The sequence below is a fragment of the Mustela nivalis genome (assembly GCF_964662115.1).
Source record: "Mustela nivalis genome assembly, chromosome: 3".
Taxonomy (NCBI): domain Eukaryota; kingdom Metazoa; phylum Chordata; class Mammalia; order Carnivora; family Mustelidae; genus Mustela; species Mustela nivalis.
The window spans coordinates 173,298,785-173,325,753 of NC_139022.1; the positions used below are offsets into that span (position 1 = coordinate 173,298,785).

Here is a 26,969-nt window from a genome sequence, read left to right on the forward strand (position 1 = left end):
AGATATTTTGTGAAACTTACAGTTAGCGGAGTTTTCTGATGGTGAACCTGTAAAAAAAGGATTAAAGGTTAAAAGTGTCACTGTGATGGAAACATGAGCGCCCGCCCCCCTTTGAGTGGGTGCATGACTGGACATAGGATGGGAAGGAACACTGTTAGCATTTTAAAATACTGTGTTTTATGGGTCATGTTTACAAATAAAAATGTAAATAAAAGATGCTTTATGCCTTCTTGGCGTACTGGATCCTTTCTACTTTTAATGGTATAAAAATGTTTTACCAAAAAAAAGAGTTTTACTTTCCCTAATTGATTATTATTGGATATTTTTGCTTTATTTTTAAAAAGTCACATCAGTTGAATATTTTGATCATTTCCTATAGCAAGCTTTTGAGATTTTTTCCACCTAATTTAGTGTCTCATATATATATATATATATATATATATATACACACACACACATATATATATTTATATCTCTTACGTACATTTATGCAAATACATTTATATACCTGTGTGTATAGATAAGTACATATACACTTATGTATATATATCAATGAACATATTGATGGCTTTAGATATAAATATGTGTAACTGTGTATGTATACATATCTGTATCCAGGGATAATCTATGTAAATATACTTAATACATATTTACAAACCTGTGTATGTGTATATGTGCAAGTACACACATACATGCATGTACATATATACATACCATATATGTGGATGAATATATTGAGATCTAAATCAAGATCTAGGCATTTTGGTCCCTTAAAATACCATAATTTAGAAAGTTTTGTGTGCTCAGAGACCACACGATGGTGTTCCCACTTGGGTGGCTGCTCTACTAGTGCCGTGACGGAGGGGATAGATTGGCGAGGAAATCACAGGGTTTGGGGTCTTCCACTGGACCTCATCGACATGTAACTTTTGGAAGTTATGCAACTTCTTTGCCCTTAGTTTTATAAACTGTAATAAAGTCAGGGGGAAGGATTGTGGGATAGCCAGTGTCATGTCCTACTGTACCTTCTTTGGTTCTGTGAAGTCCCAGATAGCAGGTACAGTGAAAGCAACTGAGGTCCTTGCATTTGGAGAAAGAAAATTAGCCTGGTATTTTTCAGTCTTTCTAGAAAGCTAAAGTGAGGCAATAGAGTATTGGCATATTTCTGCATTAGCTGATGTAAGCAGGACCTGTCAGGGAAAGAAATGATGGAGATAAATTTTCCACCATTGGGACCTTCTTCCTCCGGGTGCCTTATTGCCTTTGGGGCACCTGGTTTCTTTCTGCTTTTTTCTGGGACCTTCCTTCTTCCAGCTTTGCGCTGCCTAATGGGCGGCTTGGGCTGGAACATTCCTGTCCCCGATCTGAAAACTACCACCTCTTCCTTTCTATCTAATTTTACTCTCCTTTGGTGGGTGGCAACTACCATTTCCGATAGGTTTAATCCATGCTGATATATTACTAGGTGCTAGGGATTAATGTACTTTATACATTCCTGGGAAAATTGATTTTTAATTTGGACCTTATGGAAATACTGCCTTAGTCTTATCCTGGATTTAAATTCCAGCTTAGCCACTTACCACTTACGTTGTATTTGGCAAGATGTTTAACTTGTCAGAAACTCAGGGTTTTTAATTTTGAAAATTTTTATTTCTTTAAGAAAGATTATAGCTGTAGCTTCACAGGATTATAAACCTTAAATGAAATTAGACATTGTTAACATGTAAAAGTATTTGACATAGTTTCTGAAGCGAAGTAACCACTGATAATACAGACAGTAACAAAAAAAAAAGGTGTTAATAAGAGACAGTGGTTGTTCTGATAATATGTTTTTTTCACAAACATAAATGTTTGTGGACTTGCATGTCTGCAAGTTTTTGCCTCGGTCTGCCACCGGACGACCACATGAAGTTTTAGAACTGAAATCTGTTATAACACCTTAAAGAATTTCAGCAGCACTCCTATAGCTGAAAACCTGCATATATTTTTTTTAAAGTTTTTTAAGGTTTTTATTTATTTACTTGAGAGAGGGAGAGTGAGAGAGAGCATGAGTTGGGGGTAGATCAGAGGGAGAAGCAGACTCCCTGTGGAGCTGGGAGCCTGATGCGGGACTCGATCCCAGGACTCCAGGATCATGACCGAAGGCAGTTGCTTAACCAACTGAGCCACCCAGGTGCCCAGGCCTGGATAGATCTTATTCTGGGGGTGAATCATGGCATGGGGTGCTGGGAGTGCTGTCTGAAGTGCTCTTGCCTGGCTCTGAGTGATTGGTGCTGGAGGGACATGCCTGGAAAAGCAGATGGGAAAGGAGAAAGGAAGGAAAGTATGAGCGGTCCGGTGGGGGTGCAGGAAACGGGCACTGGCCGGCGTGCTCGTCGTCTTTGCGGGGCTTCTTAAAAACCCCACTCCTCTGTTTTCCAGTCATGTTTTAGCTCAGATTGCCTTGCTGGAATGGTTATGTAATGCACCGAAGCTGAAAATGATGCTCGTGGAAGGGAGATGCGTGCCGCCTTTAAAGACGATCAGGTATCTTTGACATAGGATGGTTTCTCTCACAGTTCCGGGAGAGGTCAGGTCAGGAGAGCTTCTGGGGTGCTTGGCAGAGAGTGCACTCTGTACCTCTCCTCCTGGCCCGAGGTGCCTCGCTGGCTGGAGTGGCCTTCTGGGGAAGGTGAGGACCCAGCCCTTGTGCTTTCAGGACAATGTCTTGTCCGCACACAGCAGAGCTGAGTGGCCTAGACTCTTGAGACATCGGGCCATTCCACTCTGCTTGTGTCATCTCTGCCTTCTCCTTCTAGAATGTTCTTTGCTCTGATAAAGCAGATCAGTACGTGGTTATTGACATTTTCCCCTTCTTTCATTACACCAAGACCCTTGGAGCATAAAATCTAACTAGTGACGATGGGAATGCTCTTTCCTGTAGGTCTTCCCTGACATGTAGATCATTGTTATTCATAATCACAACATCAGAAACAATCAATGCATTATTTATTAAACTGAGTAGGTGGCTGTTTTTATTTAACAGTATACATCAGTGGGAATCGATTCACTTTCAAAATGAAGTGGATGTTGATTTTTCTTTCTTGTTACCTTCTGAATGCGTTGTATAATGTGTTCCTTGGGAAGCTTCCCGTTAGGTTGTTCCGTGTGGGTTTCAAGTCCCCCAAAGAAGTTCCTCAGTCCTACTTGCTGGACTCCTTCATTGACTGACGTTTGGCGAGAAGAATGGTCTCCCCAGAGCCACTCCTGTTTGAGCTGGGAGGTTTCGCTGCTCAGTTTTTGCCCCCCATCAGCACAATCTCTGCGCTCCGCGGAGCCATCAGTCTGGTTTTCTGAGTGGTTGCCGGGCTTGGGGACCAGTGCTGGTCTTCCCCTGTGATTCTTACTTATCAGGCTCTAAAACGTTGTCTTGGCTTACAGCCATGACTACCTTCAATACCTTTACAGTGTTTGCTTCTTTATTCAATAGTCATGTATATTCTTTAAAAAAAAAAAAAAAATTCTGTCTTCTGTTTTGGGGTGGGTGGGGGGTGACTGACCTGAATCTGTAAGCTCAAGTCCTAGCTTGTATATACCATCATTTTGACCAAATATATTAATACCAACATATGTTACTAAAAGTTATTTCTTGAAATGGTAACACTGGGTTCTTTAAAAATCAGATCAGTATACTTTTCATTACAGTATTTACAAGACAATCACAGGGGTGCTTACTCAGTGGTAGGAGAGGGCACACGTTTTATCTTTGGGGCTAATTTTGCAATAAAAAGTCATTGCCAGAGGCCATGTTTAAAAAGCCGTATTTGTGTAATGAATGGGTGAGCTAGAATGATTACTCTCAAATATTACAAATTATCTACAAAGTATTCAATTTGAAGCTACCAATTTTATATGACTACCTAACTTCCGAACAAGGTTGTATTGGCTGCCATATTTAAGTTCCCTTTCATCAAATGGTTTTTTTTTTTTTTTTTTTTTCTATAAAGTTTAGAAGAGAGAGAAGAAGGAAAAACATAAACCCATTATTTGGGAGGAGTGAGCGTGTATTAAGAAAGTTAATGTTACTGGAAATCGTCTCTCTCAACCTGCCACGTGCTGTGTGTCTTCTTCCCCTGCTCTCTTCTCTCGTCCTGACCTTTCTTTGGCGTCTCCTGAGCCTGTTTGCACCATCTGCCCTGTGTTCAGACTCTTTCCTCACTGGCCTTACTTGACACTGTATTCTTCTAGTTTTCTGTATTCATAATGGTTCATTTTTGCAATGCTTTCCAAAGCAGTGCTGGTAATTTCTTCATGCTACTATGGAAATCTGTTATTGTGGTGGCAAATTCTACAGATAGAACTTCTGACATTAAGCTTGTTGATCCCTTCTTTTGTTTTTGGAATAAACCCTATTCCATATGAAATGGTGTGTGTGTGTGTGTGTGTGTGTGTGTGTGCATGCAGGTGTGTGTGTGTGTGTGTGTGTGTGTGTGTGTGATTTGCTAATACACGTCCTTCCTTAGCAATGTTTTCAGCTGTGTTCTTAAATGAGGTTAGCCAATGATTTTCCTTTCTCATGATGTCTCTGTGCAGCCTTCCTAGCCAGATCATCAGGAACACAATCACGTCAGAACTGCATTAGGAAGCTTTATAAAGCATTTAGGAAGCTTTATAAAGTTGGGATTACGTGTTCCTTGAGGGGTTGTTGAAATGTCCATATGAAGGTGAGCCTATGGCAGCTTCTTTGACAAAGTGTCCCTGGGAGTTTACCACACATTTTGTCTTGGGCATTTAACACTGTCATAACAAGAGTGTAAGGAACATGTATTTTACAAGGTGTTTTTTTGTTTTGTTTTGTCTTTAAATGAGGGAATATGTATATCTTTCCAGACAGAGGGAAAGGGCCCGGTAACATGGGAGATACTAAAGGAGAAAATAGGTGATTTAGAGAAGGGACCAGAGAGGAGGGAAGAGGAGGGCTGCGCAGAGGGGGACGGCTGGTCTTGCACAGAGGAGAGAGCACCAGCCCCCGATCTTGCAAGGAAAGTAGGGGGAGTGGTGTAGGACAGGTACCTTCTCAGTGAGAAGTGGGCTGTGCAGGACCCTTCTCAAGCCCTCATGGTGTTCGGTCCGACAGAGGTCGTGAGATACGCAGTTGAGATAATCAGACCTGGAGGAATGCCCAGGAAAATCAAAAAAAGAAGAGAATGGGCAGATTACCCAACTCTGGTTGAGTGTTAACCGTACAAATACACTGTTTTCATGGGGCAGGTTTTTGGAAATTTAAACAAGGCAAAGGGAACAATAGTGATCGAACGATAAGCTGTGCACTCATTTCTCCCTGTCTACGTTCCTCCTGTTATGATTCGAGGACGTCTTGGGAAACAGTATGGCAGTTCTCGTTGCTCAGTGCAGGAACCAGCACTGGCAGGACATCTCCTCCTCATCATCACCTTTGGCCACCCCCTTCCCGTTTGTCTAATGGAAAGGAGAGACTCACGCCCGAGAGGCAAGTTCACTGCTGTCTCTCGCAGCCTTCTCTCCCCTGACGTGGCTCACTTGTCCCTCCTCCAGCACAGAGTCCAGCCTGGGACCGTCTGTTCTCGCCTTCCGCCACCTCCTTGTTCTCACCACCTTGAGTCCGACGTGCGTGTCTGGCTGTGGGAGCTGTGGGTTTGGGTGAACAGGAGCCCCCGGGGACTCCAGGCCTGGCAGGGCTCCCTGGTCCTGCGTGTCCTGTCTGTGTGGCGAAGGTCCTGTATTAAAATAGCTCTCCAGGTACCTGCGGGTTTTAGCCATGCTCCGCAAAGGCTCTGGGGCCATTCCCCCCACGTGACCTTCTCCGCTGTTGCACCTGACCTGTCCTCTCTCTCTCGGACCACCCTTCACCCCCTGATGCCCGTGACTCGTCATCACTGCTTTCCTCTTCGTTTAGTCTCGGGCAGTTTTTGTTCTCCTCCAGCTGTTCCGTCAGCCCCCCATCCCCCTGCCCCCCTCCGTGGTTAGTTATCAGGCCCGTGGGACCCCCCCCCCTCCTCCTCCTTCTGCATTCACGAAGCCGCCACCTACATCACATGTGGGGTGACGCTTTCTAGCACCTAACCTTCCTGCCCCCATCCTGCCTGCCAGCGGCGCATGCCCATTCCTAAGATCGCTGCTTTCGTGGGTTCAAGTCCCTGCCTGGGAACTTTCTAAGCCTCTTTGTCACGGTTGAAGCCAAATCGCAACGTGTGAGCCTGGGAGCGAGTTTTCCCGGTTCTGTTTCAGCACGCCCGGCGGTGATCCGTCCCGGGGCTTCCTCGAGTGGCTGTTGCTCTTTTCCGTTCTCGCTTCTGTTTTCCCTCTCGCCGCTCATTCTGCATCTGCGCCCCCCGCCCCATTCACCTGCCGGTTGTTGCGGTCCTGTTACTGCATCTTCCGTGCTTGCTTCCTGCACGCGAGCCATGGTGCTGCGGGCTGTAGGCACCCCAGCGAGCTTTCTGGGCATTGGAGCTCCGGTTCCAGCTTCAGAAGCAGAGAACGGGTGGCACCCGATGGGCAAGAAGGGGAGAAACACCGATCACGGGTGGCCCCCGGGCACCGTGCCACCCCTAGCTGCTCTGGGCTTCCGGAACACATCTGCATCGTAAATATGCGGGTAGATCCGTCTTTTCTTCTTACCGAGGACCCCGTCATCTCTCCCATCTGTGTGAGTGCTTCCTCTGGCCTTACAGACGCCTGTAGAGATCTTATATTCATGGACCCTGTGCTCAAAGAAGGTACTAGTGCTCGTTCCCTAACTGAATTATGAACTTCTGGAACACGCCATTGAGTAACAACTTTCCATAGCTCCAGGGCCTTGTACGCACTTTACTATAATTAAGGGTTTTCTTTTAAATGACTTGGCTCTGAATTGAATAAATTTATATAAACTTCTAAAAAGAGTCAAGAAGCACATTAAAATTTCAAAGCCCAAATACAGGTCTCTATAGACTTCAACCCTGGTTTCCTTAAATGGAGTAGAACTTTTCGTTCATGACCTTTTTAACCGGTGGTAGAGAAATGCTCTACTTCTTATACCGGATCATTCCTGGAAAATAACCTGTCTCGATCATATCAGCAAAGGTGTTTGTGTGGGACATGTTATGGGACGTGGGCCTATTTCCATATAAAATCTGGTTTTGGCATCTGTTTCCATGGAAAGACATGATTTCTTTGCTCTATCAGTGGTTTTGTTGATGTGACATCTTTCGTGTGCCTCTTCAGTTGGTGTGATATCACTCAAAATAGTAAATCCAAGAAAAAAATGACAGTCTAGTAACACGGCTAATTGTTAGAAATAATGATAAGGCCAGCCACTACTGGCAGGCGACTCCCAGAGTATTTTTGTGGTGTCAGACGTGTGCTAATACAAGTCACAGAAGCGGCTCGTGAGGTCGCCTCCTGTCCCCCTCCAATGCCGTCATGTTACCGCGAATGAATGGGGGCTGGAGGCTGTGTCATAGGAGGTCACAGGCTTGTGAACAGCCTGCCTCTGACAAGTGGCTATTTCCTGGTTCCCCTTAAGAGAAAAAAATGCCAAGAAGGTCTAGAAGGAACTGGATTTCTCATCTAGAAAGCACTGTATGTGTTCAACACGCCTCATAGAATAGAATCGAAACCCAAAGGACAGACAGAGGGTGTCCACTCGGAAGGAGGGCGGTGGGTGCTCCTGTGCTTATCCCGGATGCCAAGGCTTTGACCTTCTCCAGCCTTCAGCTTTTGCCAGTAAACACAAGCAGGAAAAGGTCCTGTTTGCGCTCCGTAGTCCCTCGGTGAAGCCTGTGAATGCTGCCTGGTTCTCTGTCCGGCCCAGAGCCCAGAGGGAAACGCACATCTGCCTTGGAAGTCTTACCCGAGCACAGAGGCCTCTCTCGCTCATCCCTGGGTGGCCGCCCTGTAGGTTTTAACACGTCCTCGGTGTGGGTCCTGCGACATTCTGCTGGAAAACTCCCGTGGCCCCCCAAACGTCAGGGGACCGCCGGGTCCTCTCTGAAATGTCATGTTTGCTACCTGTTGTGCACTTTGTGTGGTCCCTCGAAGGAAAAAAAAAAATCATTCATTTTTATCTTTTCGTTTATTTATTTTTTCTGTTTAGAAATTGGCCCCTGGTTACGGGAGTTCAGAGCGAAGAATGCTGTGGATTTCTCGCAGTTAACATTTGACCCAGGACAGAAAGAACTTGTTGTAGGAGCAAGGTGAGAGATCTTATGTTTTGCCCCTGCAGATAATTTTGGATTTTACTTGATGATTCTGCCGCTGCACGTGAGCTTCTCTGCCATAGTTGACAAGTGCTAAGTCATACTCTGAACATGGAATACAGTATAAGGTGGCCGAAATGTCGCCTCCTAATAACCAGTGATGCCTGCTCTTTTTAGCAAGTGTTCATGGCGTGGGGGGGGCGGGGGGTTCAGGCGCCAGGACCCATTCTCACCAGAACGAATACATTTTTTTTCCATGAACGCTGAGAGGTGAGTATTGTCAGCATCTCTGCCGTAGAGATGAGGACACGGAGGCAGAACGTGGTCTGATGTCCAGCAGCAGCTGGGCTCAGGCTTCAGACCCAGGCATTTTGACTCCAGAAACCGTGTTCTCAACTTCTCAGTACATTCTTTACTGAAATTCTGGAGTCAGGAGGTTTTGCCGTCTGTTCCAGTGCCTGCTGTTCTGTTTTCCATGACCTTGATTACGTCATTTACCAGTCAACTGAGAATTCAAGGAAATTGTTACTGTTTACCCTTCTCAAGGTGCCCATGCTCTGGTGTCCAGGTCAACACTTGACCTTCCGTTTGATGGCGAGGCTGCTACACACAGTCAGAACTGATCTTGGGTTGTTTCCCTCCTATTTATCATCCCTTCTTTGGGGGAAAACAGGCATAACCCTTGCATTCAGCTCACCTCTCCTGCCAGTGCATTTTGAGGATGATGTGTAGAAAAATACTTCATACCCATCTCTAAGGAAAAATACTAATTTTGAAGAAGGAGGCCATTTGGCCTCTTCCCATGTTCAAGGAGAACATGTCGGGCACCGAGTGCTTATATCTCTTTTGATCACATTTACGAGATCATAAAACATACGTTTCTTAGCAAGAGAGGATGTGCAGTTTCCATATACAGCCGGGTGAAGCTAAGCATGGCTTGTCCACGGGGCACTCTAGATAAATACTGAATGGTTTCTAGAGTCATTGCTTTGGCTCTCAGACCTCAAGGAGCCCTTGGGTATGCACCCAGTCCTTGAAGGCATTGAGGTGCCTGGACCAATGTTAAGTGAATGGACAGAAGTTGACTTAGTTCCTAGCACTGATCCCATCCCCTGACTCTCCTGTGGTGTTTCTAAGTGAGCAGGGAGTGTAGACGGGTTGAGCTGAGACAGAAGTTGACTTAGTTCCTAGCACTGATCCCATCCCCTGACTCTCCTGTGGTGTTTCTAAGTGAGCAGGGAGTGTAGACGGGTTGAGCTGAGACAGAAGTTGACTTAGTTCCTAGCACTGATCCCATCCCCTGACTCTCCTGTGGTATTTCTAAGTGAGCAGGGAGTGTAGACGGGTTGAGCTGAATTTGCATATTTTTATTTACTACAGGCCATGGGGAGTACACGGCAGGTGTCGGATGCTGACTTCCATCACATTTCATCACGGGGAGGCTGGACCCGATGCTTCAGGGGCTTTTAGTTGGTCCTCCGGCCTACAGATTTTGTCCACCTATGTACTGGGGCCAACCCCTTCTTTGTAAAATGCCTTATACCTCCCCCCTTTGGCAGCTCCGCTTGGATACATGCTGGCATTTCCCTGTTGCCCACCACACCCCCATGGTGCCATGTGGCACCACGCCCCTCACAAACTCAGCTCATTCTTCCAACGTCCAGGCCTGTGGACTTGCTTCTCTAGACCACCACTGTCACATGTTCTCTCTCTTGCCTCTGGGACTTGGTAACAAACTTCTTTGCTTCTCTGGAGCATTAGCTACTCCCTCCCCAAAGTTCTTTACTCGGTGATGTCGCTCAGAGTAAAGAGATCCGGCTCAGGAGTCCTCCCCTGGGCCTGAGCTCCTCCTTCCACGGCTCTGCTTGGGCCTGTTAACACGCCTGTCGTGTACCTTCCTTACCGCATTACTGCGTGGTTTTTTGGCAGGTGTCACCCACAACGCCCCTCCCCCATTATCAGATAGTGACTTGCCAGATGGTAGACGATGTGCTGTCTTGTCTTTGCTTCTCTAGAAGGTAGCACAGTTTCTCTCCTCACAGAAGCTCAGAGATATCTGTTGATTCAGCGAACGTACTTCAAGGATTTGATTTGTACAGGTGCCTGTCTGCATCTGGGGTACCTTTGGGGGAAGATGGGGTTTTATAACAGATATATTGCAAATTCCCACGTTTGGGCAAAGACACCAGGGAAGTAGAAGTCTCTACCCCAAAGCTAACCCTTAGGGAAAAGGAGCCCTCACCCTTAGCCACAGGGGAAGGAGCCACCTGCCAAGGTAGAAGGTACAAATAGGACCTGGGTTGGTAGAGCTGTGTCTTCTACGCTTCATTCATCCCTGAAGGACATTGGAAAAGGTTTGCCTGTGAGCTTGAGTTGAAAGACTCCCCACGGGGAGCCTGGGTCGCTCAGTGGGTTTAGGCCTCTGCCTTCAGCTCAGGTCATGGTCTCAGGGTCCTGGGATCGAGCCCCGCATCGGGCTCTCTGCTCAGCGGGGAGCCTGCTTCCCCCTCTCTCTGTGCCTGCCTCTCTGCCTGCTTATGATCTCTGTCTGTCTAATAAATAAATAAAATATTAAAAAAAGAAAAAGAGGGACGCCTGGGTGGCTCAGTTGGTTAGGCAGCTGCCTTCGGCTCAGGTCATGATCCCAGGGTCCTGGGATCGAGTCCCACATCGGGCTCCTTGCTTGGCAGGGAGCCTGCTTCTCCCTCTGCCTCTGCCTGCCTCTCTGTCTGCCTGTGCTCTCTCTCTCTCTCTCTCTCTCTCTCTCTGACAAATAAATAAATAAAATCTTAAAAAAAAAAAAAAAAGAAAAAGAAAGAAAGACTCCCCACTGTTTGTGGAAGACCGTGGTGCCCCACGAGTAGGACCGCGCCACGCATGCGCAAACACACCACAGGTGTTTGGCTTTTGGCGAATGACATCGATTCTCTTAATGGATGTGGAACCCCCCTGAGCAAATTGGCACTTGGAAGAGGGATCTCATGGTCCTGTCCTGGTGGGAGAAACAAGGGAGAGGAAGAGAGAGGTCGACTGAACCAGCTCAGCTGTGTGACCTTGAGCCTGTTTCGAATCTCATTTTCTCTGTAATTATTTCTACCCCTGTCAGCTGTTGGGAGGATCTAATGAAATAATCCGTGAAAAGTGATTGTTGCTGTAGCGGGCCCGCGGCGAGCCGGCAGCGGTCGGGCAGCTCTGCGGAGCGCTCTGGGTTGGGGCATCCGTGTGCAGCAGTGGTCATGAGTGAGCGAGGAGAATGGGAATCTCGCTGGGAAGCTTGGTGGGGTTACGCTCCGAGGGTTTGAGAGGGAGTGTGAACCAGTTATAAAACTTTAAAAATAACCCAGCCCTCAGCTTCCTGTTGGGGAGGGCTTGACCCAGCCAAGAGGTTCACGCAGCAGGTGCATCTGAAGACATCTGGGAGGGTTTCCGTGTGAGCGCTGGGAAAGTACGGTGATAGGCTTTCTGTTTTCTTCCAGGTAGCACTCGGGATCCTAAAGCCATTTGTTGGCTGGTTTTACTTTATGCCGGTGTTATTTTATGTTCTTAGAATTGAACTCAGTTGAAGATTCTGTGCACTCTTCACAAAAAGAAGTTCATGGTGCTGCGAAGGGTGTTTTGGGCTGCTGTCTTTAAGCATTTGTGGTTAGACAGTGCCAGAAGGCGTGGGTCTTTTGAATTCGTGGAACTTCTGAAAAGATCTCTAAGTTTACTACTTCCAAGGTGCACATGATCTTTTATATTATTTTAAAGGCATTGACATTTTCAGTTATTTCCTTGTATTATTTGATTTTTTTTTTTTGTTACGTGATTTTGGGATGATATTTTATGAATGACTTATATATGTCTTTGTCAAAAAACCTACTAAAAACATTTTCTATTTCATTTTATTTTGCTTTTTTCATGACATTCATATATAGGAAGAAAAATTCCAAAGTGAAGAAATATGTTATGGTGTAGAGGTTTGATAGGGATAACTATCAAAGTATTGATACTAATACTAGTTCAGGACGTTGATATAAATGCAAGTTTTGCTGCATATGGGACTGTAAAGCTGGATGTAAGAAGGTGATTCTAGTTTTATTCTCCAATGAATCTGTCTGTCTTTAGTGTTCAGGTTCACTATAAGGATGACAAGTGATTCTGTGCTAAATTCAAATGTTATCCCAAGTGGCAACTAACTTGGTTTCACATAGAGCAGTGTTTTTTATTATAATCAAATAATAATCAGGGCATTTAGAGATGCGCCATATTTTTATAAAGCATAAAGCCATATAATAATAACGAAAAGAGCCTCTCATCAAAGAGAATTTGAGTTTCTTTCCATTCCTTTTGTTGTTTGTTTCTTGGTCTTTCAGTTGATTTCTTTCTTTCTTTTTAAGATTTATTTATCTATTTCATTTATTTTTTTCCAAAGATTTTATTTATTTATTGTCAGAGAGAGAGACAGGCAGAGAGAGAGTACAAGCAGCGGGAGAGGCAGGCTCCCTGCTGAACAAGGAGCCTGATGGTGGGACTCGATCCCAGGACTCTGGGACCATTACCTGATGATCCGAACGCAGACACCTAACCAACTGAGCCACCCAGGTGTCCCTGTTTATTTGTTTTAGAGAATGAGAGAGAGAGAGAGTGAGCATGTGCACATGCGAGTGAGCACGCACAGGGGGAGGGACAGAGGGGAAGGGAGAGAGAGAATCTCGAGCAGACTCTGAGTTGAGCACAAAGTCCAACGTGGGGTTCGATCTCATAACCCTGAGATCAAACCTGAGCCAAAACCAAGAGGCAGGCACTTAACCGACTGTGTCACCTAGGCACCTGCCAGATGATTTGTGATTATCTTACTCTGCTCTGACCTGCTTCATTGCAACAGAGGTATATAAATTGAAGGGCATCGTCTCACAACCTACGATATTTTAATAAGAACACTCACTCACCTGTGAGCTTTCACACAAGGACCTCTGAGTCCAGGAGGCACAACGATCTGCAGATTAAGGGGGTGGGATTGAAGCCTGTAGACTCAGGACTTGGGTCAGGCAACAATCATAATTGGTGATAAATAGAACAATTCATGACCTTGGAAATTTCATATTTTAATTCTATTAAAATTTAATTCTATTAAATGGGAACACTGTGGAGCTATCAAGAGAAAGAACAAAAGGGGTTGCGTGAGTCCCTTTGCACAGCTGACCTGACATGAGGACCAGCCCCGAGCTTTGTCCCTTGCCCAGAGCCCTTCACTTGCCCAGTCAATGAACTATGCCCAGGGGCGGGAAGATATTTTTGTTCATAGGTCTGTACAACATATAGTATCAGCTTCAAGTGAGCATGTTATGACGAAAATCAGAAACGAAAACCTCAGTGCTTTCAAAACAGGGCTCCATTGTCCTTATAATTGTGACTACCGGACTTGAAAAATTGTAGTGTTTTATTTTCAAGCATTGTTCTGCCCTTGGTTTGAGTCTGCAAAGATGAAAATAAAAAAGAAAAGATTAACTTGTTTTTGCTATGCTGGTGTTGAATTTGCTTTAAGTATTGAAAGCATCACTTCCTATAAGATACCATTGAATGAATAGGCGGGCGCCTGTTTAATTAGTCTAAGTTCCTCCTTTCAGAATGATTTTGTCACTGGATCAAAACAAGGAACTGAATTTTAGAAGCATTAGTCATTTTTTTTTAAATTGACCAATGTAACTCAGTCTTTTAATTTTTTTTTTGTGATGCTTATTTTTTTTTTTTAAGATTTTATTTATTTATTTGACAGACAGAGATCACAAGTAGGTAGAGAGGCAGGCAGAGAGAGAGAGAAGAGGAAGCAGGCTTTCTGCGGAGCAGACAGCCCGATGTGGGGCTCGATCCCAGGACACTGCGATTCTGACCCGAGCCGAAGGCAGAGGCTTTAACCCACTGAGCCACACAGGCGCCCCTTGGTGATGCTTATTTTTAATTGCTGTTTTTATTTTAAAGTCATACCTTAGAATTAATCTGTTGCAAGCAGCATATGATTAAAAGGAAGAATGTAGATTTTTAAAAATGAGATCAGCAATTCTGCTTCCAGTAGCCATGAGGTCTTTCTGTTTTCCAGAGGAGACGTTTCAGTCAAGTTCACACAATTAAAGGTGACTCCTGCGGCGTGGAATGAAGTCAGCCATCAGGAGTGAATCCAGAAAGCTGTAGACCCCCGTAGTGCACAGAAATGCAGAGTTGTGATGATGTTTACCTTATATTTATATTAATTATGATTTAGGAAAAACACCTGGTGATAAAAAAAAAAGGATGGCCTTTTCATTCCTGCTCTTCACCTGGAATTCCCCCTTTAAAAAAAAAAAGATGTATTTGCTTATTTATTAATTTTTATTTGAGAGAGACAGAGAAGGAGGGCGGACGGCAGGAGGAGGAGAGAGAGACTCTCAAGCAGACTCTGTGCTGAGCAGAGAGCCTGATGCAGGGCTCAATCCCAGGACCCTGAGATCATGACCTGAGCAGGAATCCAGAGTCTGATGCTTAACTGGCTGAGCCACTTCAGTGGCCCCTGGAAATTTTTTTTTCCCCCTTTAGTTTATTCCTTGAATATTGTCACTTCTCCATCATTTTCCTTCTCAGTGTTGGACTGGGGTGGAAGATGTGTGCTTCTCTTCGGTTTCTCTTTGCTCGTATCCCTCCTCCTTACACCTGTTAGTCTCCTTTCTTCCAGGAAGCCTACTTGGTGCATTAACCTGATCTGGCTTAAAAAGTCCCACGCCTTGTCTGCTGGCTTCATTATGTTTTGTCAGATATTTACCAGACATCAGGGTACCTAAGCATCAGCACTGTTCGTTCAAAGTGAAGCTTCCTTGGTCCCTCGCTCCCAGCTCTGCTGACTTGGGATGGATGGGGTCCAGGAGTGCGAGCGTTCGAGAAACAGGTGGTCTGCAGACCCACTTGTGGGAAAGATTTCTGCACATTGTGTTCCTTTTGCTGTTGTAAAAAAAGGAGAGAGAGGGAGAGTAATCTCTACATTTTCTTCCCTCCTGGAACTGGGGAGCAGATAAGTCTGGCAGCAAATTATTTATTTTGTTATAAAGTCCTTTTTTTCCAGAATACATGAATGAGCCAACAAAGCAGTGTAATGAAAGTTCATCTGCCTCTTTCCTTTGAGTGTGTGTGTCTGCTAGTGTTGGGTGTTGAGGACTTTGCTCCCAGCCAGTCCCACAGAGGGTCCGTCAGAGTATATCAGTTTACTTAGTTACTGTTCCATGACTGTTCATCTATCGAATATTCATTGAACTTCCTTCATGCCAGGAAGGTTCTCAGGCTTGGGGAAACAAAGATGAAGGGTAGTCTCTACCTTTGAAGACTTCATAGCCTAGTGCAAACCTAGTGCAAGGTTGGCAAGCTGAGGCTCCAGAGCTGGTCTTCTGTCTTTGTAAATAAAATTTTACTGGCACGCCGTCGCACCCATTCACTTGTGTATTTCCTGTGGCTGCTTTTGAGTTTTGCCTGCAGAGTTGAGTAGTTGCAACTGAGGCCATCCATAAAGGCAAAGCATTTGCTGTCTGGCCCTTAAAGAAAACGTTTGCTGACTCTTGGGCATTGGCTATGGCGGGAACACAGGCAATGAGAGTTTCTCAGGAAGGCCTGGGTCAAGGGCCCTGGAAACCCCAAGAACAAAGACACATGATGGTCTTTCGGGTTGAAAAGGGTGCACCAAGAAAGTGCTTTTTCAGGTGGGCCTTGGAATGCAGTAGGAGTCTGGCAGATGGAAGGGCCTTCTTGCCAGGACTGTACCTTGGGGAACATCGGAGATTCTGATGAGGTTGAGAAGAACTCAGCTTAACTGGACCTGTTGGTGACAGAGTTGATGTTGTTTCCAAGGAGACAGAAGCTCTAGGAGGGGTCAGATTATGGAGGAGCTTGGACTTAAACCTCCAGACCAGTGATTCTAATTTTGGCAGTCATGAGAGGCCTTATAAGAATGCCGATGCCCAAGCCCCTCTTCAGACCATTGCGGTTAGACGTTCTGGAAGTGATGTTGGAATCTTTGGCTTAATTAAGTTTCTGAGGATCTACTGGCCTGGCAGATTTGAGAACCTCTGGTAAAGGCATTAGGAGTTAAGGAGATTTCTAATCCTACGTATTTACATGCTCAGACTTCCATTAGGAAGATACTTCTACCATATTGTGTGCAGAGTGTTTTAGAGTTTGAGGTTGGGACTGTGGATCAGATGACGGAAAGAACGTATACTCAGGTTGTGATGGTGGAAATGAGAGAGAGTCCGATTTGAGACCTACTTCAGAGCTGGGTTTGACAGTGATGGATGGCGACTGGAACCGGGTGGCAGAGGGCAAGTTTGGAAGGTGAGATTTGGAGCAAGGTTTGGGAGTGTGGCTTATTGTGATGGCATTAGCTAGCCGTGTGCATGTGGGGAATTAACTGCCATTCTTTGATTATTTGAAAATACATGAAAACAAATTTCCAGCTTTTGCTAACTCTGAAGATAACCCAGAGAAAGAATTATATATGGAAATCTCTTGAGGAGTGAACATTCCTAAGAAAGCAGAGGTTAGGGTGCCTGGGTGGCTCAGTGGGTTAAGCCGCTGCCTTTGGCTCAGGTCATGATCTCAGGGTCCTGGGATCGAGTCCCACATCGGGCTCTCTGCTCAGCAGGGACCCTGCTTCCTCCTCTCTCTCTGCCTGCCTCTGCCTACTTGTGATCTCTGTCTGTCAAATAAATAAATAAAATCTTTAATAAAAAAAAAAAGAAAGCAGAGGTTAAGGGAATCGTAAGATGGTTCAGTGTTGGTATTTTTTCCAATGAATTATGATCTCTATTAACTGAAAAATGGGAAAGAATGAATCAGATACCCAGTGGACCCACAAAAGCAGAAGTTGTGAGTTCAGTTTGGGGCAATAAGTCATCATCTGTAATCCTTAAAGCACGGAGGGATTTACAAGTCATATTTAGAGCATAATAAAATTTAAATTATCAGTGTGATTATTAACAATATTGATTCATAACTTTGACCCTAAATATGCTTATGGGAAAAGGTTTTTCTGATTTTGTGTCTCTGCAGTTTGCTAATGGTATTGGTCTTAATTGTTGCTCGTCTCTCGGAATCCGTCTTTGTGCCTTCATTTTGCTTGCTGATAACGAGAAGCTCTCCTCTACTTCTGTGCCTTTTAATCTTGGTGTTTAAATACACAAGAGTGCCGTTAAAATGATTTGTTCTTGGTTTTGATGTATTCTTTGTAACATCCTAATACCCAAGACTTTTAAAAGGTTTGAAATAACCTTTGGGGCATAAAGAATGAAAACATCCAATGCGATGTTGGGGACATGTCATGACACATATGGTCATAACAACAGTAATAAAATCAGAATTATTTAAAAATTTTCATAGCCGACTGTTTTTGAGGAGGGTGGGAACACTTTTGACCGAGGAGGTAGCTCATGCCAGGAGCTGGTTATTCCTAAACTGGGATCTAAATGTGATCCAGCCGAATAGTTAAAAAAATTAATTTGGTGCCCCCAAATCTGTGGGAAAAGCCCATGAAAGATATATATATATATAGTAGGCAAAGAGGCAAGCAGAGAGGGGGAAGCAGGCTCCCTGCTGAGCAGAGATCCCAATGCGGGGCTCGATCCCCGGACCCTGAGACCATGACCTGAGCCAAAGGCAGAGGTTTAACCCACTGAGCCACCCAGGCGCCCCGAAAGAGGTATTTTTGGAATGGTTATAATGCCAGGGAAAATAAAGTCTCCTGGAACTGGTCTGGCACCATCCAGCGTGTTGAACTCTCTGGAACAATGTTATAGGTAGGGTGGTGAGCCGCCCGAGTTGGTTACAGGATGAGATGAAATCTTCAGCTTCTTCAAGGTTATTGAGATGATTGCTGTATTATTTAGGTAATAAAATAATTTTTATAAAAGACATTTGGTCTTGCTTAAAAGGAGATAGTTCTTTTCCTGAGCTTATAAATCATGAACTTACATTTTAATATTTAAGCCTATCAGTGCAGTTGAAAGTTTGGGTGTCTTGGACAACGTCATGATTTCAAGCTCTGCGCAGTCACGTGCTGACGGCAGGGGCTACGGAATCCCGCCATGGAGAGGAGTCAGGGGGGACGAGGCTGGCGGGGGTGCACGAGAGCCCGGCCTCCCAGCCGACGTCTGCTCTCAGATTTCCCCAAGTGGTGATGATTTCTCTGCAGTACGTGTATGACTTCAGATGGTTTCACGATCGACCACGGTCTAAGCATCTATTGAGTGGAAAGAGAAGTCCCTGTCATCGTTGTTTAAAACACATTTGATAGGTTTACCTGCTGTTTTGTCTCTGTCTTCTCTTCATGCAAAATGCATATCTGTCTGTCTTAATTACTCAGTCTCCTGCTCCTTGGGTATGAGCAAGCCTTGAACCTACATGTTCAATAAGAACCTGGAGTTTTCTTCTTTGATTTTATAGCTATATTCATCAGAGACCAATTGAGTTATTCTAAGAGAATGTCATTTTAAAACACCTGTGTCTTTCATAATTAATGGAGGTCAGAGTTAAGTTTTATAGTGTCTCTAGATAAAATGAGTCATTTAGTTAATATGCTCATGATGGCTCAACCTTTTCTTTAATGCCGGCTGAATTTTATTACGTTACATGAAGACGCAAATGAACTTCGTCTATTAAGGCCACACTGCTCCCTCTGAGAATTTATTGTTGTGCTTAGTGATTTGTTGCTAATAGGCCACTGGGGGACAGGATGGCACGCTGGAATGAGTTATGCAATCCTGCAATCGATAAGAAATGAACTCCAGTCGGGGGGGAAAAGCGCACTCAGATGTCTAGTGGGGAAACTGTCAGTTTGTGTCTGCCAAATTTAATGGCTTTGTGATTTGAATTATTCAGTCTGTTGGATGTTTGTATCCCTCATATATTACGACTCTGAAAAGTAATACAGTTATTACATTTGAATGCACAATGTCAAATTTTATTCCAAGACATGTGAAAAAAAGGAGATCTATACCAAGGGAAGGAACACTCCTACTTTTATTTACTGTTGTTGTAAAACTGAACCCTTACCGTGTGGTTCACTCTTGCTTTGTACTGTAACGAGGAGGGGCGAATGGGAAGGCAGAATAGTTCCCCTTAAACTGTACAGCTAATACTTCTAAAACCTCTAATCTCTTAACCTCTTGCACCACTGCCTTTGTCCCTGAAGAACAGCAATATTCCTCATTACTACCTATTTACATCTCAGGGCGTTAGGAAGATGAATGAGACCACTTAAATGCTTTGGGTTGCTCAAAGCATTACCCTACGAGAGAAACTGACCCTATAGGAAACATTTGGTTAGTATTCCCTGTTGGTGGAGAGCCAGAACCATTACTCCATCCCGTTGGAAAGGTTGGTAGCCTTTCTTGTAAACCTCACATACATTGTTTTCCCTCCCCGGTGTGCTCACGATTACAAGATAAAGTAGTTGGCCCTTCTCTAATGCCCTGGAGAACGGCCACTTCCAGGGACCATAGATCTCACTTTAGTGTGTGAGTGGCCCAACATCTGGGAATAGCCATTTTTTATTCCCTTTAGAAGATTTTCTTTCTTTTTGTAATCTTCAACTTCGTAGGTTGTTGACCTCAGCTGTGATGGATCAAGCTGTCTTGGGGGATTTCGGGTTCCTCACATGGCTTGCTGGGTTGGAATGTTTCCAATGGCAAAAATGGACTCTGAGTTGTGCTTGGAACCAAGTAGTTTGAGGAAAGGCATTTGTTTGAGTGTGGTAGGGTCTGTGCTGTGTTTTGTCAGGTTCTTAAGTTCCAGGGAGGTGATGAGGGGATTCCACAAATGTTCCGTTTATATTTCATTTTTTAAAAAAATATCTTTTAAGTCACTGGAAATCATGATAGATAAAGTGAATAGTGAAAGGCTCCATATTACTTATTTCTACTATTGAAAGGTCCAAGGAGGCATTACACTGCCGGCTTGGATTTTGTGTAGACTATAGTCGTGCATTAAACAAATTTTTGAAAGCTCTTGCCAACTCTTGGTGTCCCAAATCAAACATGAAATAGTAGCAAAATGTAACCAAGTGACACAAAGATCAACCTTCAATAGATGCTGAGGCAGTGTAAAGTTAAAGGTGACCTGTTTTGAGTAATTTTAGTCTTAAAATTTTTGTTAGCTTAATCCATTGACTATAATTAACAAATATTATGTGTAAATACTTGCTGAATGAGTTTTTGTTAATAAATAATTATCCTTCCAGAGGACCTGGGTGGCTCAGTCAGTTAAGCAGCCGACTATTCCAGCCCAGGTCACCATCTAAGGGTAGTGAGATCTAGCCCTGTATTGGGCTTTGTGCTGAGTGTGGAGCTTGCTTAAGATGCTCTCTGTCTCCCTACCCACCTCTCCCTCTCTGAAAAAAGAAGACAGCAAGAAAAAAAAAAAAAAAAGAATTATGCTTCCTTTCTTACATTGCTGAAATTTCATTTAAAATTATTTTGAAATTTGGTACTGAACTCCAGAAAATAAAAACACTCAATTTATTCCTCATAATTTATTGATATATGTCAGGATAACTGTCTTTCATCCGTTGGTCACATATTCATGCAACTCTCTTGCCCATTTGCTATCTAAGAAGGGTCATGGTCTTGTAGGAATTTGTGTGACTTAAAGACACTGAGAGATGGTATAGCGTAGCTCTCTCAGGCCATAAATGAAGAAACGTTGGCATTCTTAAGGTACGGGCAAGCGGTTTCGGGAAGAATTTGTGGGAAATCAGGAGAGAGAAAGGAAGCTCCATTTAATCAGCTAGACCAGTAGGATTAACATGTTCACTTAATGGGGAGACATATGTCACAGTCAGATCTCAGTCCCAGGGGTGAGAATCAATTACCTGGAATCAAAAGCTTGCCGTTAAGCAGTGTTGAGACTTGGATCATCTCAAAACGGTATGCAAATGCACCTGTGAATTGAAACGACAGGAAATGATTGTGCAGTAACGACTTACTGTGTGGTTGTGTGTGGCTGTGGCTATGAGTGTGGGTGCCGGTGAAATTAGCAAGGGGTCATGGGAGGACTGGCTGGTGACGCTGAGTGGCACGTGGGCCGAGGGACAGCAGAGCGTGAGAGGTCTTGAAGCTTACGCTGAGATTTTATCTGATCCTAATAATCTTGAATAAATCCCATCACACATCTTAATTTGCAGACTTTTCCTCATTGGCAGATTGATGGTATTTACCTCCTAATGACGACTCGGCTTTGGAGTTCTTGAATTCTCTGCCTTTTTTGGTTTTGTTCTTAGATGAAAAGAAAAACAACAAAAAAAAACTGAGGCTAGTTTAAAAATAATGACCGGTTTGTGTCCTGTAGCCCAGAAAATACCAAAGGGGACGTCCCAGTCTTTGCTTGTGCTTCTGTCCATGGGGGCGCTGGGCACGGCGGCGGCCGCCTAGTTACTGTGGCTCCTCCTCTGTCCCCTTCCCTTCTGTTCACCTCCTGTGTGTCTCTGCCATGTTGATGTATTGCTGGCCCGGTGGCAGGGAGGGAGCCACAGCTGTGAGGTGTTCGGGGGGTACGAGTAAATGACCGAAAGTCCCCAGTGACCGTGGGGGGCAGGGAGGGATCCTTGCAGACTGTCACCTGACGGTCAGCAGAGTGAGTTTTGCTTGGGGACATGTGGACCGAGAATGTGGCATGTTTCTTATCATAAATCAGCGTCTTCCTGTCTTGGTCTCTTGGGGCTGCTAGAACAAAACTTGACAGACTTGGGTGGCTTATAAACAATGGAAATTTATTTCTCACTGTTCGGGAGGCCAGGAGTCCAAGACCAGGGAGCACGGCTGGGTTCTGGGAGGGCCGTCTTCGGGTTCCAGATGGCAGACACCTCGCTGCATGTAGAAAGGTGAAAAGTGTCCGGACCCTAATGAAGCCATTGATCTCACTGATGAAGCCTCCATCGTCATGACCTAATCACCTCCCGGAAGTCCCTCCTCCGATCACCATCACAGTTGGGGGTTAGGATTTCAACCTGAGAACTTTGGGGAGACACAGACATTCACACCATAGTCCTTCCCCCATAGACGGTACCTGAAAGCCGGACCCAGGGTTTTCAGAGAGTGATTTCTATACCTCCTCTTACCCACTCCCCAAGTAGAGAGAGGTCTTGGAACTTTCCCCTCAGGTGTCCTGCCCTGAGCTCTACAGAGCACGGGGGACACTATCATCCTCTTCCCTCAGTGGTGTGAGGGAAACTCCAGCTCTTAGTTTATGTATGAGAAGTGCCTGCCTTTCTAGAAAGTTCCCAGATATAGATGTGTGTGTGTGTGTGCACATGTGCATGTGTGTGTACATGGCGGTGGGGGGAGTGTATGACAGGAAGAGAGAGAAAAGGAAGAAGAGAGAGAGGAAAGGAGAGAGAGACGGGGTGGGGGTGGCCTTATAACCTCGTCAGAGCCCTTAGGTCATTAATTGACTAAAAATATGAATAGTTTCTTTTACTGAAAGTATTTACAGAAAAAGTCTTTCTTAAAAGAGCTAGTGAGTTAAGAGTGTAAAGACCGTGTTCCAGGATCGTGACGAGATAAACAGTGCTAGCTTCTGTTCTAGAAAGCCCATGGTGTCGTACCCCCTCTTCCGACAGCAGCGCTGCTCCTGAACACGGAGAGTCACGCTGCCTTATGCCTAAAACCTGAAATGCCCGGAGAGCAGACGTTCTCTCTCCTTCTCTGGATGATGGAGAACATCCTGAGAATTTCAGTGTGTCTGGGAATTTCAGTATTTTCCATGACCTTCTAGAAGGGGCTACGGTTGATGGAGTGCTCGCTGTGGACAGACACCACTGTCCATGTTGTCCTTGGATGTAACCCCCCCAACAGCTGCAGGGTGTAGGTAGGACTCTTAGCCCCATTTTACAGATGAGAAGACTGAGGCACCGAGGACTTGCACTTCGTTCCCGAGGTTGTGTACGTGGCACAGCTTTGGTTTTGCGCAGACATTTTTCACCACGAGGTGAGCCCGCCTCCTGGAGTCACGGCCCAGGTGACCGCGGGCAGCGTCCTACAGGCAGAAAGCCAGTTACGGGACCCCCGTGAGGGTGGGGAGCCATGGTGCTTATAACAGCACTGTGTGCACTCCGGCCCGTCATTGCGCCGGTGCCACTTATAAGCCTGTCCCCGAGAAGATTGATCTGTGTGGGTGTCCCGATGCCCGGTCTCTCTTGGAGGACTCCTGGGCCTCTGTTTCACAGCAGGCGAAGGCTTGGCACATCCCCAGATGCTTGCCGGCCTCCCCTGGTGCCTTCAGCTCAACAATGCTCCTCCACGCCCGCGCCAAGTTCACGTTCCTTCCCCTGCAGGAGGAGGTTTCTGTTGGAAACCTTTCCTCTGCATGGTGCTGGACATAATAAAAACAGACTGTGCGGTCCCGTTCCCTCGTCGGAGGCATCCTTGATCTGGGTCTGCAGCGAGGGCTGCGAGCTGCCTGTCCTAAGAGACCGGGGAAGTTTTCCCCCACTTGGCTTTGTGGCGGAGGTGGTGAGAGTGCCAAGCCATGCTTCTGGGAGCTTCCCCGGCCTTATTTCAGAGCTAAAATTGGAAGTTCGGAAAGAGTGTGGTGACGAGGCTGCTGGAAGGCTTCAGGGGAGGCTGGGCTCACTGAGTGCCGGAGGGCAGCGTCCCCACGCTCGGGGACAAACCTGGAGAAAGCAGAGTACCCCGGGGGCGGGTCTTTCTGTAAGTGAGTTTGCCCCTTTCTTCCTCCAAGCAGGGCACACACACATGCTGCTGGACACTGGCTTCCCTCTTGGCTTTGAGTTCCCATTGCTGCCCACTTGATGAGGCTGTTTCTCAGTCTCCCCACGGTCATGCCCTTGGCCTGCCTTGGCTGTCACTTGTCATGCCCCCCCCCCCCCCGGCCAGGACAGCGTGGCTACTTCTGACATCTACCCGCCTCCCCAAATAATGAAAATAATCTGCGTTCATATCTGGCTGCTGTCGGGACACTTTCCTCTCTCTGCTAGTGCCGTGGACATCGTCCTGGGCAGGCCCACACGTGAAACAGCGCTCCTTGGAGACCCTTCCCACACTCATGCATTCGTCGCGGCTGGTTTCCGTTCTGTGCCGCTTCTCTGGCACTTACTGTTTGCGCCTGGGCTGACTTTCCCCTCCACAGTGCCCAGAATGTGGCTTCAGCCACATCAGCTCCTCTTCAGCATGAGGTGAAGGGGGCAGGCAGGATTTGAGTCAGAGGCCAGAGCATCTCCCACGAGGGAGGCCAATTTGTTTCTAGAAGCTACAGCAATAAAGCCCAATGCCTAATGGGGGCTGATACTTGTGTTTTCCCATCTGCGATGCTGATTCTGTGATGCTGATCTCGACTGTCCATGTCATTGTTCTTCTGCTTCATTGTTGAAAACAGTTTCCTTTTCTCTGCTTTCTTGCTTCACACCCGGGCAGCCGCAGGGAACCTTTCAAAGCCTTGGTGGCAGACCGACTAGTTTAGGCTTCTAAATGTGCACATACCGAATCCAAGCAAGAGAGGACACTGTGTTGCTCAGGCTACGGTTGAATTCGAAAGCTGGATGTGTTGTACTTGTATATCGTGATGAATGTCCATGATCTTTAAGAATGAAGACTCGTGAAGAGTGGTTTTGTGATTGTCTTACTTAACTTAAACTCAGTTTTAGAATCCGTTGCCCATTTCCTTTGGTCCATTCCATAGATCAAGAGAGTCAGTTAATAATTGAGGTTTACCTTTGTCTTTCTCTGTCTCTTTCTCACACACATGCGCGCGCACACACACACACACCTTTTTCCTTAACTTTCTAGCCAGTCCCAAATGGGCACCTGTTGGCATACAGAATGTCCCTGTGAACTCCGCGGTGTGAGAAGAACTGTGCTAGACACATTCTTAGCAGGAGAAGGCTTAGGAAGCCAAAAGTCATTACTTTGTTGTCCCTTGTTCTCATGATTTTTATGACCTGTAATAGTTTGCATCCATTAAAAATAAAACTCTCTTTTTGTATTTTGTAGAAACTACCTCTTCAGGTTACAGCTCGAGGATTTGTCTCTGATCCAGGTAGGTGCGATTTTCATTTCTCAAGCTTCCCGTTTCACCGCATTAGCTCACGGCTGGCGGGGAGGGAGACATGTCTGCCAAGGGACTGCTCCGGGCAGAGCGGGGACATGTTTCCCCAGCGGGCCGGGCTGCAGGACTCCTGGCTGCCCTCTTTGACGTGACTCCTCCCCTGCTTTCGCTCCCCATTGGCCCTTTCCTCCTACCGTGCGGCCTCCCTTCCTCTCAGGGCATCATCCGGACTTACCCTTTGTCAAATGGTGGGCAATTCGAAGGACACCTCCGCAGCGCCTGGGAGTGCCCTTCCCCCCAGTGAGTCGCTGGTTATGTAATTGGCTGCCTTTGGCCATCAGATTGTTGTCGAAGGCAGTTTTCCGGGGAAAACATGTTTGTTTCCTCTTTATCACCTGTAATGAGATCAACATGAGCAGAGGGATTGAAATCCACATAGAGCAAAGAGTAAGTGTTGAGAGATAGAGATGCTATTTGCCTATTTCCAGTGTTACGGTGTGAGGAAGGAGCCTGACTTCCTTCTGTCTGAAGAGAGGATGTATTTTAGTGCCAGATCTGAATCACCAGGGCCCACTTTTGCCCTCCTGGCTTCTTGAAGTATCTGGTACCCAGGGTCTCCTTGGACAGGGGGAGAGTTAGGACATGAATACCTCCCCGGCCGAGCATCTGGAACTCCCCACAGAATGTGCTGGAACTCCTGGGCTTGGTGCAACTTGGGGAAAAGTTCTTCAGCCAATTTTAGTATCAGCCTCGTGTCCTAGAGTCTAAGAACCAGTGGGGAGACGTTGAGACTAGCGTCCTCTCTCTGTCATGCTGGAATGTGTGAGCCTCCGGGAAACTCCAGATCTAGCAAGGATTTAACAGTAGAACCATCTTGGATTTACCGGGGCCTCAAAATAAGCCAAAGCTGATTTTGGTAAAAAGCAAGGGCTCCGAACGTCTATTGACGTGGGTTTGGGATCTAGCTTCACGTGTCCCTGCAACTGTGTGTTTCCTCCTCTGTGAAATGGCCACAAAGGACTGCCATCCTCATGCTGTCACTGCTCAAGTTAAGGAAGAGAAGGTGTGCGAAAGGGAGAAGGCTCGGGAATTTCTCATTAAGTCTTAACTGCCTTTGTTTTTAAAAGTGATGGTGATAAATAATGACTTACTGTTGTGATCATTTCATCCCACCAGGCAATGAATTAATTGTCTTGCCACTAATTTAGTATATAAGTCTTTAAATGAGTCGGTTTGTTGGTAAAATCCTGAAGGTATTAATAAGAAATCCAAATGATCTGCCGTTTAACCAAAATGCTGTTTTAAAACTCTGATGTTCAGTAATCCTTTTATAAAGGGTATAGAGCTTTCAATAGATGGGAACTATATATTATGCTTATTTTAGTGCTTGCAGTATACTGGATTATCTGCTCCAGTGTGTGTGGGAGAAAGTGGAGTATGTAGACATGTGTACAAACATTTATTTACGTGTATTTACTCATTTCCTTGTCTCCTGGTTGTCCTGGCTGAGAGGGTCTGGAAGCTTTGACATCCTAGTAACAATGTATTTATTATACAGTTTTTGGTTTCTTTTTTTTTTTTTTCTTAAGATTTTATTTATTTGGGAGAGAGAGAGAGTGAGCACAAATGGGGGGAGGCGCAGCGGGAGAGGGAGAAGCAGACTCCCCACTGAGCAGGGAGCCCTACATGGGCTCCATCCCAGGACCCTGGGATCATGAC

The 26,969-nt window shown here is 45.6% G+C and overlaps 1 protein-coding gene across 4 annotated transcripts in view; it reads left to right on the plus strand.

Annotated features, from left to right (window-relative positions):
• Nucleotides 1-26,969, plus strand: part of SEMA5A (semaphorin 5A) — a 466,391-nt gene that overhangs the window by 196,951 nt on the left and 242,471 nt on the right. For all 4 annotated transcript variants that reach the window (XM_082725185.1, XM_082725188.1, XM_082725186.1 and 1 more), the window contains 2 exons: nucleotides 8,096-8,195; nucleotides 25,196-25,241. In XM_082725185.1, coding sequence (XP_082581311.1) covers nucleotides 8,096-8,195; nucleotides 25,196-25,241 — 146 coding nt within the window. The remainder of the gene's footprint in view (nucleotides 1-8,095; nucleotides 8,196-25,195; nucleotides 25,242-26,969) is intronic.